The sequence below is a fragment of the Epinephelus fuscoguttatus genome, linkage group LG13 (assembly GCF_011397635.1).
Source record: "Epinephelus fuscoguttatus linkage group LG13, E.fuscoguttatus.final_Chr_v1".
Classification (NCBI taxonomy): Eukaryota; Metazoa; Chordata; class Actinopteri; order Perciformes; family Serranidae; genus Epinephelus; species Epinephelus fuscoguttatus.
In genome coordinates this window covers 36964007-36981444 of record NC_064764.1, presented here as the reverse complement: position 1 = coordinate 36981444, position 17438 = coordinate 36964007, and the positions used below count along the sequence as shown (strand labels likewise).

The 17438-nt window shown below is 47.3% G+C and overlaps 1 protein-coding gene across 9 annotated transcripts in view; it reads right to left on the bottom strand.

The window, feature by feature from the left end:
• Nucleotides 1–17438, bottom strand: part of ttn.2 (titin, tandem duplicate 2) — a 249401-nt gene that overhangs the window by 59198 nt on the left and 172765 nt on the right. For all 9 annotated transcript variants that reach the window (XM_049594294.1, XM_049594295.1, XM_049594296.1 and 6 more), the window contains 27 exons: nucleotides 17007–17154; nucleotides 16686–16906; nucleotides 15314–15410; nucleotides 14845–15141; nucleotides 14389–14688; nucleotides 13972–14286; nucleotides 13638–13861; nucleotides 12207–12357; nucleotides 11823–12104; nucleotides 11325–11627; nucleotides 10869–11174; nucleotides 10497–10778; nucleotides 9445–9632; nucleotides 9196–9307; nucleotides 8907–9045; nucleotides 7873–8036; nucleotides 7636–7787; nucleotides 7367–7523; nucleotides 6963–7244; nucleotides 5415–5714; nucleotides 4813–5109; nucleotides 2552–4556; nucleotides 1728–2415; nucleotides 1341–1605; nucleotides 874–1200; nucleotides 485–769; nucleotides 67–366 (listed from right to left, as the gene is read on the bottom strand). In XM_049594294.1, coding sequence (XP_049450251.1) covers nucleotides 67–366; nucleotides 485–769; nucleotides 874–1200; nucleotides 1341–1605; nucleotides 1728–2415; nucleotides 2552–4556; nucleotides 4813–5109; nucleotides 5415–5714; nucleotides 6963–7244; nucleotides 7367–7523; nucleotides 7636–7787; nucleotides 7873–8036; nucleotides 8907–9045; nucleotides 9196–9307; nucleotides 9445–9632; nucleotides 10497–10778; nucleotides 10869–11174; nucleotides 11325–11627; nucleotides 11823–12104; nucleotides 12207–12357; nucleotides 13638–13861; nucleotides 13972–14286; nucleotides 14389–14688; nucleotides 14845–15141; nucleotides 15314–15410; nucleotides 16686–16906; nucleotides 17007–17154 — 8587 coding nt within the window. The remainder of the gene's footprint in view (nucleotides 1–66; nucleotides 367–484; nucleotides 770–873; nucleotides 1201–1340; nucleotides 1606–1727; nucleotides 2416–2551; nucleotides 4557–4812; nucleotides 5110–5414; nucleotides 5715–6962; nucleotides 7245–7366; nucleotides 7524–7635; nucleotides 7788–7872; nucleotides 8037–8906; nucleotides 9046–9195; nucleotides 9308–9444; nucleotides 9633–10496; nucleotides 10779–10868; nucleotides 11175–11324; nucleotides 11628–11822; nucleotides 12105–12206; nucleotides 12358–13637; nucleotides 13862–13971; nucleotides 14287–14388; nucleotides 14689–14844; nucleotides 15142–15313; nucleotides 15411–16685; nucleotides 16907–17006; nucleotides 17155–17438) is intronic.

Below are 17438 nucleotides of genomic sequence, written 5' to 3'. Positions count from 1 at the left end.
AAAGCAAAGAACAACAGAGGCCGACGAGCACAAGGGTCTGATAGCACAGTCTGCGGTGGCACTTACTGATGGGGTCAACAGCCAGATAGGATTTGGGTGAGTCCTGAGGAACTCCGATGCCGTACTTGTTGCAGGCTGTGACTCTGAAGTAGTACTCAATCCCAGGAGTCATGTTGGTCACCTTAAAGCTAGTCTTCTTCAGGTCTTCTGTACACTTGTTCCAGGTCTTCCGGTCCACCTCCCGTTTCTCCACAATGTAGTTGAGGATGGGGCTGCCACCATCATTTTCTGGTGGCAACCAGGACAGCTGAGCTGTCGTCTTGGTAACGTTGGTTGCCTCCAGGCCACCAACGGGACCAGGAGTATCTGCAGAGGATGAATATAAGAATCAATTTGATCATACCGTTTCCTTACCAGTGAAAATGAAACATTTTTTGTTAAAGGCAAGAGCTGTAAAAATGTAGTTTGTCATTCTGTTTCTCACCAAGGACTTTGACACGGACAAACACGGCTTTCTCTCCGGCTGAGTTCGACAGAGTCAGCGAGTATCTCCCAGAATCCTCTCTGGTGCTCTCAGGGATGACCAGGAAGGACATGGTGTCAACCTGGTCCACATGACCTCGGCGTATCACGTTATCCACACCCAAGCGCTTCCAGGTAACCTTGGGGGCGGGTCTTCCTCTGATCACAGCAAAAAGCCTGATTGGACATCCAGCCCTAACGGACAGACCTTTCCTCAGACTGGCGTCCAGGTCAATCTCTGGAGCCTCTGTTGCCATAGAAACACATTGAGATGATTAGAGTTGTTGACATTTACCATGTTGTGTAAGATTAACTGCAGCAAAGTTGACTTTCATAACCATTCATTCTCACCCAGGATCTCCTTGGGGGAGACGGCCTCCTTCAAGTAGGCATGACGTCCCCAGCCCACTTGGTTTTTGGCGGACACCTTGAATTCATACTCCTGCTTCTCATCCAGCTGGCCGATGGTGAACTCTGTGAGCACCAATGGGCCACGGGTGTCAATTCTCTTCCAGCCCTCAGTGGGCTTCTCAGGGTCTGCCTCGCTCTTCAGCCTCATGTCCAAGCTGTAGCCGATGATGGGTGCACCGCCGTCATACACTGGTTTAGACCAGGACAGGGTGATAGACGTCTTGGTGCTGTCGCCCACCTTCAGGCCGGCAGGAGGGCCAGGGGGCTCTGCAGGTAGAGACAGTGAAACAAAAGTCAACAAAATGACACTCTGACATCTGAAGCTTGCAGTGGTTTATATATTCACGGCCTGAGCACTAGAATATTTTTAAGACAAAACTGAACTGTGACTGCAACCACAAACTCACCAATGGGATCTTTGGCTGCAACTGGTCTGCAGGGTTTGCTGGGCTCTCCCAGGCCTACTTCATTTTCAGCCTTCACCCTGAACTGGTACTCATGATTGGGGATCAGATTGGCAACTTTCATGCGTCTCTCAGAGATGGGGCTCTTGGTGCATGGCACCCAGCGCACTGCCCTCTTCTCTTTCCTCTCCAGGATGTAGCCAGTAATAGACTTTCCTCCATCATTCTCAGGAGGAGCCCAAACAACAGTCATCTCATCTTTACTGACCTGCATCAAAAAAGTTTTAACAGTGTAAGTAAACAAGCAGCTTATTGTAGCAGCAAGGCAAAAATGTTTTTCCCATAAGCCAATTTTAGGAAAATCTATAAAACAGGAATTCTTTTACTTACCTTGGTGACCTCAGGGGCATCTGGAGGTCCAGGTCTGTTCAACTGAGTCTTGACAGTGACGGGCTTGCTCTCCATGGCGGGGCCGGTTCCCATCTTGTTCTCAGCCCTCACTCTGAAGATGTACTCGTTGTTCTCCACTAGACGAGTAACATTGCAGTACGGTGTGACCACAGAGTCTGAGTATGTGGACCAGACCATCCTCCTGGTCTCACATTTCTCCAGGATGTAGCTGTCCACCTCACAACCTCCATCATCCTCTGGAGGATCCCAAACCACTCTGCACTTGTCGGACCCGATGCCAGTAACCCTGAGGTCCCTCACTGGGCCGGGGACGTCCAGGACATTAACGGTGGCATATGCCGTGAAGGTGCCCAGCGAATTAGTGGCAGTGATGATATACTTTCCACTGTCGGTGCGTCTGGACTTGGTCATAAGGAACTTGGAGTAGTCAGGGCCAGTTTCCACGCTGATTCTTGGGTTGTCTCCGACAGCCTTGTCTTTCGTCCATTTGACCTCAGGCTGAGGCTTTCCTCTCAGGCCAGCCTCCATCCTGACTGACTCTCCTGCCTTCACTGTCAAAGCTCCAGCCAGCTTCAGATCCAGGACAGGCTTCTGCAACTCCTCCTTCACCAGAATATCAGCAAGTTTTACCCAAGCACTTTCACCTCCTTCATTGACAGTCTGGACCCTGGATAACAAATGATGAGAATTATTAAGTCATTTAAATTAAATAAAGCACTACTTAAAGAATACAGTTTCTGAACCACGAAAGACCCTGCAAAACAACTGGTATGAACTTTTTAAGTGAGAATACAGTAACCTACCTGAAGGTGTATGTCTGGTTCTCTACACACTTGTCAGCCAAGAAGAATGTGTTAGTGAGAGTGCCGGTGTTGAGTTTCTCCCACTCTTCAGCATCTTTGGTTTTGCATTCCAGGTTGTAGGAGAGATAGAGGCTGCCACCATCATAGTCAGGCTTCCTCCACCTCAGATAGACGTAGTTCTTACCAATGTCAGTGACTCTGAAGTTCTCAGGCTCACCAGGCTTCTCAATGGGGTCGATTGCCAGCAGAGGGGTCTTGGTTTCCACACAGGGTCCCGGGCCTATCTTGTTCACAGCACAGACACGGAACAAGTACTCATGGCCCTCCATCAGCTTGGCCTTGATCTTGCGATTGGTGCAGTTGGAGGTGATCATAGACCACATGCTAATGCTGGGCTCACGGCACTCTACTATGTAGTTGGTGATCTCGGATCCACCATTGTCCTTGGGGGCCTCCCAGTTGATCATGCATGAGTCCCTAGTGGCATAGGTGGTATGCAAGTTCTGGCAGTGGGTGGGTCTGTCTAGAACATTCACTGTGATTGTGCAAGATGCCTCGCCACCCTCATTTGAAGCCTTCAGGATATATTTTCCATGATCATCTCTTGTGGCTTCCTTGATCCTCAGATGGACCAGAGGGAGGTTCTGCGTGATAAAGACACGTTTGCTTTTCTCCAGAACTGTCTGCTCCTTTGACCAAAGCACTTCTGGGTCGGGGCGAGCCTTGATGTAGCCAGTGATGTTGATGTTGTGTCCGACACGCACAGTGACACGCTCGCGGCAGCTGGCATCCATCTCAATCTCTGGAGGGATCAGGATATCCTGAGCAGTGACGGACTCTGGGATTTCTCTGGGCTCTCCATCTCCAATCATGTTTGAAGCGAAGACTCTGAATCTGTAAGTCACACCCTCCTCCAGACCCTTCACCGTATAGGCACACTGCTTGATGAAGTCCTCCAGGTTCACCTTTTTCCATTCTTCAGTATCTGCCTTCTTCATTTCCACACTGTAGCCCAGGATAGGGCTGCCTCCATCTTTGTTGGGTTTGGTCCAAACCAGGTCAGCAGTGGACTTGCTGCAATCTTTAAGTTTGGGGTTGACAGGGGGGCTGGGGACGGTGATGGGCCTGCAGGGCTTGCAGGGGTCGGAGATAGGAGAGGGGCCACTGTAGCCAGCAACATTCTCAGCAAATACTCTAAACTCGTATTCATTACCCTCAAACAGACCCAGAACTGTGTACCTCAGGTCCCTGCAGGGTATTTTGTTTACACGGATCCATTTTCCTCCCTTGTGTCTGCGCTCAATGATGTAGCCAAAGATCTGGCTGCCTCCGTCAGACAGGGGCATGGTCCAGCCGAGTGTAACAGAATCCTCTGAAATATCAGAGGGCTGTGGCTTGCCAGGTGGGCTGGGTGGCATGAAGGAGTGCTCAGCGACAGTGGGCTTGCTCTCCAGAGGAGCACCGATGCCCATTTTGTTCTCAGCACGAATGCGAAGCACATATTCGACTCCCCTCTGGAGGCGGGTGATGTTCATCTTGGTGGCAAGGCTACCAGAACTCACACTTCCCCAGGTCCCCTTGTTGGACTCTCTCTTCTCCACAATGTAGTTGGTGACAGGGCTGCCGCCATCGTCTTTGGGAGGACGCCATTCAATCATCATGGAGTCCGGAGTGACCTCCAGGATGTTGAGAGGTCCAATGGGAGCAGCGGGAACATCCAGGACAGTGACGTTCAAGGCCGCCGTCTTGGTTCCAGCTGGGTTGGACACAGTGAGCAGGTAGGTGCCGGTGTGGTTCCTGGTGCACTCATTAATGCTGAGCACAGTGGAGAAGTTGTCCGTGTCGATCTTGGTGTTACCCTGGCTTTTGATCTCCTCTCCTTCGATGGACCACTTGGCGCTGGGAACAGGCATTCCTTTCATGATTGCTGGCAGCCTGATGGTGGTGCCAGCCTTTACGATGATGCCCTCAGTGAACTTAACGTCCACCTCGAGAATTGGAGGAACTGTGGACATGAAGACAGAGGAGGTTATCTCAAGCTACTAGAGTCACTATGTTCCAATAATAATTCAAGGCACATTAGTTTGCTGATGTGGACTTCAAAAAGAGCTACACCTGCACCAACACTGATGATAGAGAAAATATTGGTGAACCTCTAATTTCGACTGAGAATAAAAATAAAAATGAATTATATATGATCCAGCATAAAATTTCTCCACTGGAGGTCATATGGAGTGCTGGGGTTTTGTCCTGTATCTTACTCAGTTTCTCCTGGCAGAGGATAGGCACAGTGGTGTCAGGTCTGCTGAGGCCAATGGCATTCTCAGCCCTCACTCTGAAGCGGTAGGTCTTTCCCTCCTCCAAGCCTTCATTCACATGACTCTCAGGGATGCTCACAGTCTTCCACTCGTACCACTCCTTCTCTCCCTCTTCCTGATACTCCACCAGGAAGCCTGTGATCTCACTTCCACCATTGCGATCGGGCCAGTTCCAGACCAACCACACCTCAGTCTTGTCCACGTCGGTGTGGTGCAGGTCTTTGGGAGGACCAGGAGGGACTGGAGGGAAGGAAAAAAACACATTTAGGTTTGAAGCGGTGAGTTTGAGCATTTATAACATAGACTCCACCTTCCTTTATCCTTTAAGAGACTGATGGGTTTGGTTTTTTTTGAGTAACAAATGCTTCCTTGAAGGATAATCCTTTGAAAATGTTAGCGAAATGGTGGAAATTTGAAAACACTTTTACTTTTGCCTTTGAGTATTTTGTTTGCGTTTATTTTCATTGTGTGTAAACACACTTTGGGATCTACTCTCAGCACAATATAATACATATGAATCTGCTGATCACTGTGCTGTTACTCACAGAGTGGGTTCATGGCCTTGATGGCCTTCGGCGTCTGGACATATTCGCTCCGGCCGTATATGTTCTCAGCAGCAACTCTGAATGTGTAGGATGTGCCCTCCATCAGGTGCTTCAGCGTCATGCTGCGTTTCTTGGATGTGGAGCAGACAGGGACCCACTGAGTGGACGCCGTGTCTTTCTTCTCCACCACAAAGTTAGTGATGCGAGTACCACCGTTGTCCTCTGGGTCCTTCCAGGAGAGGTAGGCAGAGTCGCTCCTGACGTCAGACACCCGGAGGTGCTGGATGGGACCAGGTTTGTCTGGAGAAAACACAGGAAGAATGTCACTGATCTGTTGAGCCTGGCTTTTCATTGATGACAGACACAAAATGGAATTAATTAAATTCCATCAATTCTTATTACGGATGTCAACCGTATACTGCAGAGAATATTTTTGACTGGTTATCCATGCTGGTCTGCAGGTTAATTTTGCTGCTTTTCAAATTAGTGCAGTGCACACATAATGGGTCTGGTGGGAGTTAGCTAGTGGCGTCACTCATTAGGCGTTTACTGCAAGTAACGCTGTCCAACCCAACAGCGTTGCTGTGAAAATATGGTGGCCATCATCCAACCTCCCACCAGGTCAGCCTGTTGAGTAACCCCCTTTAGCATTGCTATAACTGTTAGCTCTGTTAGCACCCTTAGCTTTGTCAGCACAGCTTTTGGTGCTAACATGCATTGGTTAGCAATGCAACAATGGCTTTGGCTCAAACTGAAGATACTTACTCACCAGGCATACCTGGGGGGAGTTGGAGAGTGGCAACCATATTTCCGCAGCTAATGATTACCATCAGTAAATTGCTGAATGAGTGGCGCAGCGGGTCCATGTCATTGGTTCGACATCCCATTAGTCCGACTGTCCGCGGTGCTGAACGGCTCGCGGCGGGGGTATGGTGCGCCGCGACCGGCTTGAGGCGGAGCAGGCTCACAGCTTATGTGTTTGTCACTTTCTTTTTCATTTTAACCCACACCATGATCTTTTCCTGACCCTAACCAAGTGGTTTTTGTGTCCAAACCTAACCAGACCTTAACCACAGGGCATTGTGATGATTTCGGAACGGACTTCGGAACAATGAGTTTAATATGGTCGGAACAATGGGATGTCGAACCAATGGGCTGTCGAACTAATGGGCAGTTCCCGGCGCAGCTAGCTAGCTTCCACCCAACCCATTTGGTGCGCTGTGTGGAGTGGCCAAGGCTAAGAAGTGGAGACCAGAGGGTGGGCAGCGGGCACTATGTGTAAGCATGTTAGCATGGGCAAGAAAGTAAAATAAAAGGCAAAACACTTACATCACAAACCCTGAAAATGTCACCACCTCTAAATTAATAGGACTGTGAAATGTGGTGCTAAAGCTCACTGAGTCAAAGGAGCGCTGCACCAAAAGGAAAGGCCTCTTAGATTTCACAGAATTTTGCATTTTTTTCCTCTTAAAAAATAACCGGTTAGTTACTGGTTAGTGGGTGTTGGGCTATCAAAAACAAAATGAAGAAAAACTAGCAACTCCTTACCAAGAACCAGCACGGTGCAGGTGGCGGTCTTGGATCCGGCCGGGTTCTCCACAGTAAGCGTGTAATCTCCACAGTCACCACGGTGACAGAACCTCATCTCCAGCTTTGTGCCTGCCGTGTTGGTGTCAATGTCGGCCCTGGTGGGCACCTCGGCATCGTTCTTCTTCCAGGTGACGGTAGGGAATGGGACACCCTTGATGGCGGCCATCAGAGTGATGTGAGTGCCGGCCCTGGCCTTCACCTCACGGGTCATTGAAGCATCCAGAATGAGCTCTGGGGGCTCTGAGGGGGTGACAGGAGAGTAGAAGAAGCACTGCTCATTAACATAGTAATATCACATTTGATTTACAAAGCATTTCCTAAAGCAGATGTTGGTTAGATAATATGTCACAGTGACAACTTACCAAGTCTGTCCTGTACTCTGATTGGCTCCTTCAAGTTAGCCGGATCAGACACTCCAGCAGCGTTGACAGCCATGACTCTGAAGCGGTACAGAGCTCCGTCAGCCAGGCCGACCATTTTAAACTTGGTCTCCTGGCAGGAGTCTGGAGTCTGGTTCCCCTAAGGACACAAGCAGGACAAAAGTTCAATACCACTTCAGGTTTACAGGGATAAAGAAAATGCAGTGTAAAGGTCATGGGGTCATTAACATCAAATGGGGAAGTCCTCTGACCTGCAGCCACTCCTCCTCTCCAGCCTTCTGGTACTCCACCAGGTATCCGAAGATCTTTCCTCTGCCAGTGTCAGCAGGCGGCTCCCAGGACACAGTCACTGACTCCTTGGTGAAGTCAATGGCCTCAAGGTTCAGCGGTGGACTTGGTTTCACTGTGAGACAGGACAGGGGGTTCTTGTGGTGAGTGGATACACTGATAATGAAGAAACAAAGTGCTGCTGTAAATGGTGAACTTACCGATGGGATCTTTAGAGAAGACAGGTTTGGACGGTGGGCTCGGGTCTCCGGCTCCCACCACATTCTCAGCGCTGACTCTGAACTCGTACTCACAGCCCTGCAGCAGCTCTGTCACCCAGTACTCTACCTTCGGAAAGATTCTGTCTGTGTTGCAGCGAACCCACCTGGAGACAGAGACATTAACACTTTATCTATGAGCCACAAAGAAACATGCTTAAACGTTAAATGCAGAGGCGGGAGGAGCCTTCTGTCTGTACTCTGTGTTCATTTCATCCATATTTGTGCTTGTTTTCTGAAAGCTTATGAAGCTTATAAAACAGAGCAGAACCACTGGAGATCCTGGAGGCAGTGTAGCGTTGTTCAAACGAGGAGGAGACTATGAAGAAATTTTAAAAATGGTGGTACGCAACGCATCAATAATACAGTGAAAAGAATTCTTCATCGACATTTCAGGATGTATATAATGACCACAGAGACAACCGCCATCTACAACACTGCCTCCTAAAGGGTACAAAATTACAACCTCCCCCAGCGTCGCCTTGTTTGTATTTTTGTGAAACTTTTGACTCTGCCCTCTAGTGCCTCTATTGGCTGTACACATGACATCATAAAGGACGCATGGAAGTATGAGGCAGTGACATTTACAACATTTGCTTTAGATGGATCTAATTTCATACGTAAAAGGAGAATAAATCAGCCTTAAGAAGTTTTAGGGGAACATTTAGAGATGTTACCATAAGCTTTTTTTGAAAGATGACTCAACTAATCTAACATCTAGATGAATAATAAAAACACTCTTTAACTGCAACCGTAGTGTAGATACAGATTAGTGATCAGATCCCAAACTCTTAATGTTTCAAAATTGCAGTGTTTGTGGCCTCAATGTTTGTTTCTAAAAATAAGTAAAGTGGAATTTGAAGAACCTTAAAAGGCAGTTTTCCAGCTTCTGTTAGCTTGATGTTCCCATCTGAGACTCAAACTGGAGACATCATCCTCCAAACTACAGAAGTTTTTGGTGTTTTGTGTTTGTGTACCTTTTGGCCATGGTCTCCTTCCTCTCCACAATGTAGCCTGTGATTGGCTTTCCTCCATCAGCAGGTGGCTCCCAGCTGATGAGGGCAGAGTCATGATAGATCTCCTTCACTGTGGGCTGTTTAGGAGCGTCGGGCACCCCTGTAATGGACACAAACAGACACAGACTGATCAGACACTGCGAGATGTTTCATTTTTACTACCCAACACTTTCACAAAGGATTCATCAGCAAGTTATGGTTCCATCTCGTTGAACATCTGTGAATGTTTTCAGTGTTTGAGAGGACTTACTGAAGATGTCTCTGGCCTTGGTTTCTGCGGACAGCAGGGGCTCACTGATGCCGTAGATGTTCTGAGCCATGATCCTGATGATGTAATCACGACCTTCGATCAGCTTTGGCACCTGATCAATAGAGAGTAGGAGGCGTTACTGTTTTGTTTTTGTACTAAAGACCTTGGTATTCTTTCATCAGAGACTGAGATTTGATCAAAAAGAATCAAGTGTTGAAAGTTGGTGAAACGTATTGAATATCTGCCCACCCTGCAGGTGGTTCTGGTGCAGGAGGCAGTGATTGGCATCCACAGGTCTCTGTTGGTGTCTCTCTTCTCAATGATGTAGTTGGAGACGGCACAGCCTCCGTCATCCAGCGGAGGGTTCCAGGAGATCACCATGCAGTTCCTGTAGATCTCGTTGAAAATGACGGGGCCCTCTGGAGGTTGTGGACGGTCTGACGGGAGGAAGTATACATACAGGTCACTCTACAGGTTTTTATTCAATAAACTTTTTATTAGGTTTTAAAATCTGATGCTGTTTTTTTCTCCCATAGTTTCGCTTTCTGTCCCTCTCTGCTTTGTACTTCTTGTCATATCCTTAATTTCTAGTCTTGTTATTGGATCCATTCCACGCTTTGCAGTTCCTGTTAGTTCTTTGTTTCCCACCAAAGCCAGAATTTGACAACCCTGTACTTTTCTCTCTAAATGCTACATTTTACTGAGCTGTGACACAGAAGTACTGCCGCAGATTTGGAAGGACATGTGTCGTATATCTCATTTTAAAAACCTTTGTTGACTAGTATTGGTATATCTGATCAGGCAGTGGGCTGGTTTGTAAATTACCTCTCAGACAGGTCTCAGTGTCTTCACCTTCACCTCTTCCTGATGCAACACCCTGGCATACCCTAGGGTTCTGTGTTAGATCTGCTGTTATTTTCGATTTATATTAATAGCCTTGGTCAAAACGTGGATGGCTCCAATTTTCATTTGTATGCTGATGACACAGTGATACATTGTGCCACCTCATCCATTACAGAGGCTGAAGCCAAATTGCAGTCTGTCTTTTATGTATCCAGATTCAGCTTTCGCAGCTAAAGCTGGTTGTAAATGCTGATCAAACTCTTTTATTGTGTTGTTGCTTGGCGGTAACTGTTTGGTATGCTGCTGTCTTGGCCAGGTTACCCTTTGATGAGACTGACCTGGTTAAAAATGGTTTAAATGAAATAAAAATAATAAAATCTTCTAAAACACTGAAACCTGTGCAGGAATTTAAAACATCTTTGCAGTGAATCAGAGTTTTTAGTGGAGCAGCGACTCACCGACCACAATGATGGTGCAGATTCCTGTGCGAGTTCCGGCAGCATTCTCCAGGCTGACACCGTAGTGCCCACTGTGATCCCTCTTGGTCTTGCTGATGGTGAGGCTCAAGTGGCGGGCAGTGCTGTGCAGACTGATCTCGTCATCCGCCTTCAGCTCCTCGTCGTTCTTCTTCCAGGTGATTGTTGGCGCTGGTTTGCCGCCGTAGCGTCCTGACAGTGTGCAGGTGTCTCCCACTTTCACCATCATCTTGTCCCTGAAGTCCAGGTCCAGAGTGGGCGGTTCTGAGAAGGGACATAATTGTTACTGAGCCTGAAATTCAGAGCATCTATAGTTTAGCATCAGATAAATAAATATGGCGCTGCATTACTCACCAAGCTCATCCTTGCACTGGACAGGTTTGGTGGCGAAGGAGGATTTACCCTTTCCGACCTGGTTGACGGCAGAAACTCTGAACTCGTGGGTCGAGCCCTCCTTCAGTCCTGTCAGGGTGAACTTCCTGTCCATCAGCTTAGTGTCTCCACCTACTCGTGTGAAGCTGTCCCGGCCGACCATGCGGGTCTCCAGGATGTACTCAGTCACCTCGGCGCCGCCATCATACTTGGGTGGTCTCCAGGCGATGGAGATGGAGTCCTTGGTGACGGCCGTGATGATCAGGTCCTCTGGACGCTCCGGGACCGCTGAAGGAGACACAAATGTGATGAGAGGTATCAAACAAGGTCACGATAGCTTAAGAAAAGTCAAAAACTTTTTTAAACCACTCAGAATCAAATTAGGGACTGATTTCAAAATAACACAATTGACGGAAGGTTGTTGTATGTCCGACTCACAGATGAGGTCCTTGATGAGAACCATCTTGTCGGTCTCGATGAAAGGTCCCATGCCAATGATGTTCTCGGCTGCGATTCTAAAGAAGTAGCCCTTGCCGTCGAGGAGTCCCTGCACCACGGCATTGTTCCTCGTCACCGTGTAGGACACTGAGGTCCAGCCCATGCGGTCTGACTCCCTCTTCTCAATGATGTAGTTGGTGATGGCCGAGCCGCCATTGTCCTCAGGGGAGGACCAGGTCAGCTTGCAGGAGTCGTTGGTCAGATTCTCGCCAGCGAAGGGAAGACCGACGGGTCCAGGAACGTCTGGAGGGAGGATGGAGGGGACAGAAAGTCAGAGACATCAATTATGTGGTTAAGAGGTGAAAAAGTTTGGGATATTTACACATATATGTAAGTTCAGATGGTGAAGGCATCTTAAGTCAATTATTTTGAGTTGTTTTTAACATAAACTCATTTTAAATAACTCTTCATCTCCTCACTCTGGTCCCCCCGACTCACCAAGGACCTCCACGACGATGGCCTTCCTCCTCTCTCCTCCCTCATTCTTGGCGCTCAGCGTGTAGATGCCCTGGTGTTGGCGCTTGCAGTTCTTTATGACTAGTGAATTGGAGATGCCCGTCTTCTCCACCACAGCCTCTTTGGGCACCTCTGCGTCGTCACGGCACCAGGTGATCTGCGGGGTGGGCTTACCGGACACATAGGCAATGATGCGGATGGTGCCGCCGGCATGGACCACAATCCTCTCCTTCACCGAGGCATCCAGGTCCATCTCAGGAGGAACTGGATGAGGGAGACGATGATTTGCATTTAATAAAATGTTGCTGAGGTTTTATCATCAGAAACAGTTGTCACAAAAAAACATCAGGTGGATCAGACTCTTACTTGTTCTGTCTTTGACCTCGATCATCTCAGACACATATCCTGGTTCTCCAACTCCTGCAGCATTCACAGCTCGGACTCTGAAGCGGTACAGACCACCTTCCTTCAGACCGGTAACCATGTATTTGGTTCCTCTGACCTCTGTGTCCTTCGCCTGGAGAGACGATGAGGAGAGGAAAACCAGAGCTGATATAAACTGAACAACAGAGTCTCAATGTCTAAAACAGGAAGATGATAACTACAAAGCAGGTGAAGCAAACCTTGTTAAGTAGCTTCATATTCTTTTAAAATACGACGCTCTGAAGAACGTCTCTGGACAAAACACATTAACAACTTTAGGGCGTGTCCTGCCTTTGTTCAACCATAGATTCTTTGCACTGTTAGTTATTTTTTACCAGGTGTTAAACTGAGGTTTAAGGTGAGCTCAGAGAAACTTTCCTCCTTCAGCAGATTACTAGTCTGAGTGGGCGGAAGTTCGCTGCATAGATCAGCCTCTCATTGGGCGGAACGAGCCACCTGCTGAAGTCCCGCCCTACCACCTCCGGTTGTGTAGCAGTTTTCAACCGTTTTCAACACGTCCTTTACTAACTTTTGCTGTGTTTGATTTTGCGGGGATGTAGCCATTTTTCTGCCATGGTTCGCGTCCTGTAGGCGATATTTTTGTGGGCGTGTTACACCAAAACCTGTTTCCCCCCGGCAATATTTTTGCAAGCGCACTGTTGCTGTGGCACCACCCAGAACGTTTGTGATTGGTTGAAAGAAATACAAGCAGCCGGGGCGTTTTTTTCTTCAATCTTAAAGTGAGAGTCGGCCCAGCCAGACCTTTCTTTTCTTGAGAAAGGTCTGGTGAGCGAGACTAGCAGACTACAAACTCTGTGAAGCTCAAACATTACATTGAAGGAACAAAAGGAAACATGTTTCTCAGTGGAGGAGGAAAAGTCGAAACTAGCATAAGATGTTTGTGGCATAGATCGCATATATAACCCCTATCAGAGCTGACTTTATCTGAGCCTATGGTCCTTTAGACTTTACTTTAATTCATTTTATGTTGTTCTATTACTTCTTGTTACTCCATGATCCGACCTAGCTGGCAACATAGGAGAGAGGTGAAGACAGTACGTTTCATGTAAAAGCTCAGTGCTAAACGCCATGCCCTCCTCACTACTTCAGTCAGAGGCCCAGTTCCCACAGTATGTAGGGGAAAGGAAGACACAGACATAGCATGCTGTTGCTAGCAAACCAGCTCTATGCGGCCAAAAGTTGGAGAAAACACGACTGGATTTTGATATAAGAAAAAACTGATTGAAAATTTGATTTCTTTGTATTTTTTCTCATGTACTGTTAAATATTTGATCTAAATTCATCATTTCATCTCAACTTTAAATCAACATGTTTGTTTTCACTCATGGAGCCTTTGGCGGTGTATTTTTTTACCTTTGCCCAGCCCTCGTCGGTCTCTGGCTCCTTCTCCTCCTCAGCGCCGCTCAGCAGCAGCTTCCTCTGAGCTTTCTTCTCCTCCTCCTCCTTGTTCACCTCCTTGAACTCTGCAATGTAGCCCGTGACCTTTGACCCTCCATCCACCAGAGGAGGGATCCACTCCAGCTCCACCGTCGACTTTGTCCAGTCCGTCACCTTAGGAGTGGGCGGGCCGGGAGGCTCTGCACACACACAGATACTCATATTAATGTGATAATTATCATATAAACTAAAATGATTCATTTATATTTATTGACATAAATAAAAGTCAGTGAAAACGTGTCCTTCTTACTGATGGGGTCTCTGCAGAGTATGGGATCAGAGGGCATGCTGGGCAGACCGCAGCCGGCGGCATTGACAGCAATGACCCTGAACTGGTACATGGCGCCCTCCTGCAGGCCGGTGACAAACCAGCTGTTGCCCAGAGGGAGGGCTCGGATTGGGTCGCGGCTGACGCGGATCCAGCGCTTGGCAGTGGTCTCTTTCTTCTCCACAAAGTAGCCCGTGATGGGGGAGCCACCATCGTACTTGGGCTCTTCCCAGTGGACGGTCATCGACTCCAGACTGACGTCATCCACAGTTGGCTTCTCACACTGACCGGGGACGGCTGCAAGAGGACAAGACAGGGATCAATAATCAATACATCAGCTGTGGGAGTTAGAAAGAGGCTGTCGAAACTGAAGTCAGCAGGTTGTCGATGTGTACTCACTAAAGAGGTTTCTGGCCTTCTCTGGCTCGCTGACCAGAGGAGGACCGACTCCAAATTTGTTCTGGGCCATGACTCTGAACTCATACTCGTGATTCTCCGTCAGTCGGGTCACCACATAGGCACACTCCTTGGGGTCGTTGGAGACGTGGACCCAGGACTTCCTGTTGTCCTCACGCTTCTCAATCACATAGTTGGTAATCTTAGATCCTCCGTCATCTGTGGGAGGGTTCCAGGCCAGGCCGATCCTCTCCGCAAACACTTCGGTGAACTTGATGGGTCCAATAGGTGCACTGGGAGGTCCTGCAGGGGGGAGGAGGAACAGGTCACGTTTGTTTTAGAAATTTTGTAGCATCAGTATGCAAAGATACAGGTCTGTGGTTAATCTTTGCGTTAGAAAATAATCATACGATTAACGTCATTACAACCTGATGTGACAACATTTTAAGTGTTACTCACCGTAAATGGAGACCTTGATCGTCTTGCTGATGCTGCCTAGACTGTTGGAGGCCGTCAGGCTGTAGAGGGCGGTGTCGTGTCTGCTGGCCTGCTGGATCAGCAGTGTGCACTTATCGTGGGTCACGAGTTTGTTCATATGCTGGTCATACTGGATGGGAGCCTTCTCCTCAGGTTTGGCCACGCTGGCTTTATGCCAGGTGAGCGTGGGGAACGGACAGCCGGCCACCTTCGCCACAACACTGACATCACAGCCCTCCTCGCCTTCCATGGCCTCACGCAGCTCAATGGTGGGAGCAACTGCAGAGACAAATGAGATGCTTTATGAAAGGCCTGCAGAGCAAAACTAACCAACAGATGAGAGTCTAATGTGACATCCTGATTTTTTTTTACCTAACATGTTCTGTCCACAGAGGTCTAAGACATTGTGTTAATGAGGAGCCCATGACTGGCTGAAGAGTCTGTTACTCACATGTCTGATCCTTGATGATCAGGGGTCCAGCGGTGGCGGAGGGTCGGCCTGGTCCAGCGGCATTCACGGCTTTTACTCTGAACTCATATTCTCCTCCCTGCAGATCAACAACAACACAGTCATCAGAGAGTCTGCATCATCATCTTTATCACACAGTAGTTACATTAAGTAAAAGCTGGCACATTCCAAAGATCACAACATCTGTGACAGTAGAGAGGAATAGTGGGCTGGAGTCTCAGCTTCACCTCTTCACTTGTATTTCTCAGGCAAGCAAATCTAAATCGTCCACTTTTGGAGTTCCTCAGGATTCAATTTAGGGCCTACTTTGTTTTCAATTTGTTTGTGACACTAACAAGGAATAATACACTTTATGGGAGTACCGATTTTTAGAAAAAAAAAGAAAAAAGAAAAAAAGATAGATAAAAGATAAACGTTAAAAATGTTTTTACTAAGAGCAACTTTAACAACATGTTGTGCTTGGACACTTCCCAAATTAAAAACTATATATATGTTTGCCCCCTGACTCACACCACCACAAGTTTCAACCAAATTCAGCCATTTCAATGCCTTTACATATTTTTCATCCAGAAATATTAGAACTTTTAGCATCTTTACTGTCCACTGACGGCTCACATTTCCCTCAGACAACCCAAATGTTTAATGGACTTCTATAGAGCCTTGTTTTTTTTTTTTTACGTTTTTTTTTACCTTGACGGACAAAGCACCACAGATGACCTAAACATGGCAGTGAAGGTGATGTTATGAGAAAATGTCAGATTTTTGTGGGGTCTAAAATAGAGATGTACCGATACCACTTTTTCCTTCCCGATACCGATTCCGATCCCTGAACCTTAGGTATCTACCGATACTGAGTTCCGATCCGATACCAGCATGTAAAATAAAAATGGATGGGATATGAATTGTTGTGTGTCTCAACTCCTAAAACTCTATGTAAAATATTAAGAAATAAATACATAATAGTAGAATGAATGCCAAAGAATGTTTAGTTTGCCTGTAGCGTGCATATGCGTAATGACGTGAGGCATTACGTGGTATCGGATTGGTCATAGGCTGTACTCACCGATACCGCATTTTAGGCAGTATCGGAGGCATTTCCAATACTGGTATCGGTACAACTCTAGTCTAAAAGACAGAATTACTACATTTTCTCTGGAAAAAGTAAAACAACTTCTTTTGAAGCACACACAACAGAATGGGACCAGGATCTACACATTATTTACCATCTCAAAAAAGTGGATTAATATAAAATTGGTCATGACATACAAACCCACTTTGCTTAAGAGTGTTACTGATCATTAATGAAGATAGGAAGTAGTAAAGTAAGAGTATTCTTTGAAGAACGTAGCCCAACCTCCTTCAGATCCTCCACCACGAAGGTGAGGTCCTCCACGTCTCTCTTGTTGCACTGCTTCCACGTCTCCTTCTCTTTGCCGCTGGTGTCCCAGCTCAAACGCTCGATGATGTAATGCTTCACTGGAGAACCACCGTTGTTTTTGGGAGGCTCCCAGCTCAGAGTGACGGTGGTCTTTGTCACCAGGTTAATCTTCAGCTTGGTGGGAGGGTCAGGGGGGACTGAGGAAGAGGAGGAGGAAGGAGAGGACGATAAGCATTAGAACAGTTCCAGAAAAGTTGTGTTGTATCTCTGTGGTGGTCATAGCAGGTGTGTCCTCACAGATGGGGTCTCTGGCCAGGATGGGATCAGTGGTGATGGTGAATGGACCGAATCCAAGTCTGTTTTCAGCTCGGACCCTGAAGTGGTATTTCTGACCTTCCAGTAGGCCTGGCACCACGAAGGCCTGGCTGGCACAGGCTGCATTCACCTGATGACAAATAAACCAATCGATCAATTAATTGCAAACTGAAGAATTTAATATGTTGAATTTAATGGATAGATTAAATTAGATTGTGTCCATTCTGACTGTAAGTCCATCTAACTTTGTGACATCAGTTTAAATCTGCTAAAGCAGATCATTCCATGTATGGAACGATAATAACAGTTTGTCATTGCTGCTGATGTAGAGGTGGTTTGCTCAATGGCAAACCAAACAAACTGCTGAAACTGTGCTTTCATTCAGTTGGACTCGGAGACAAAAACAACTTTCAA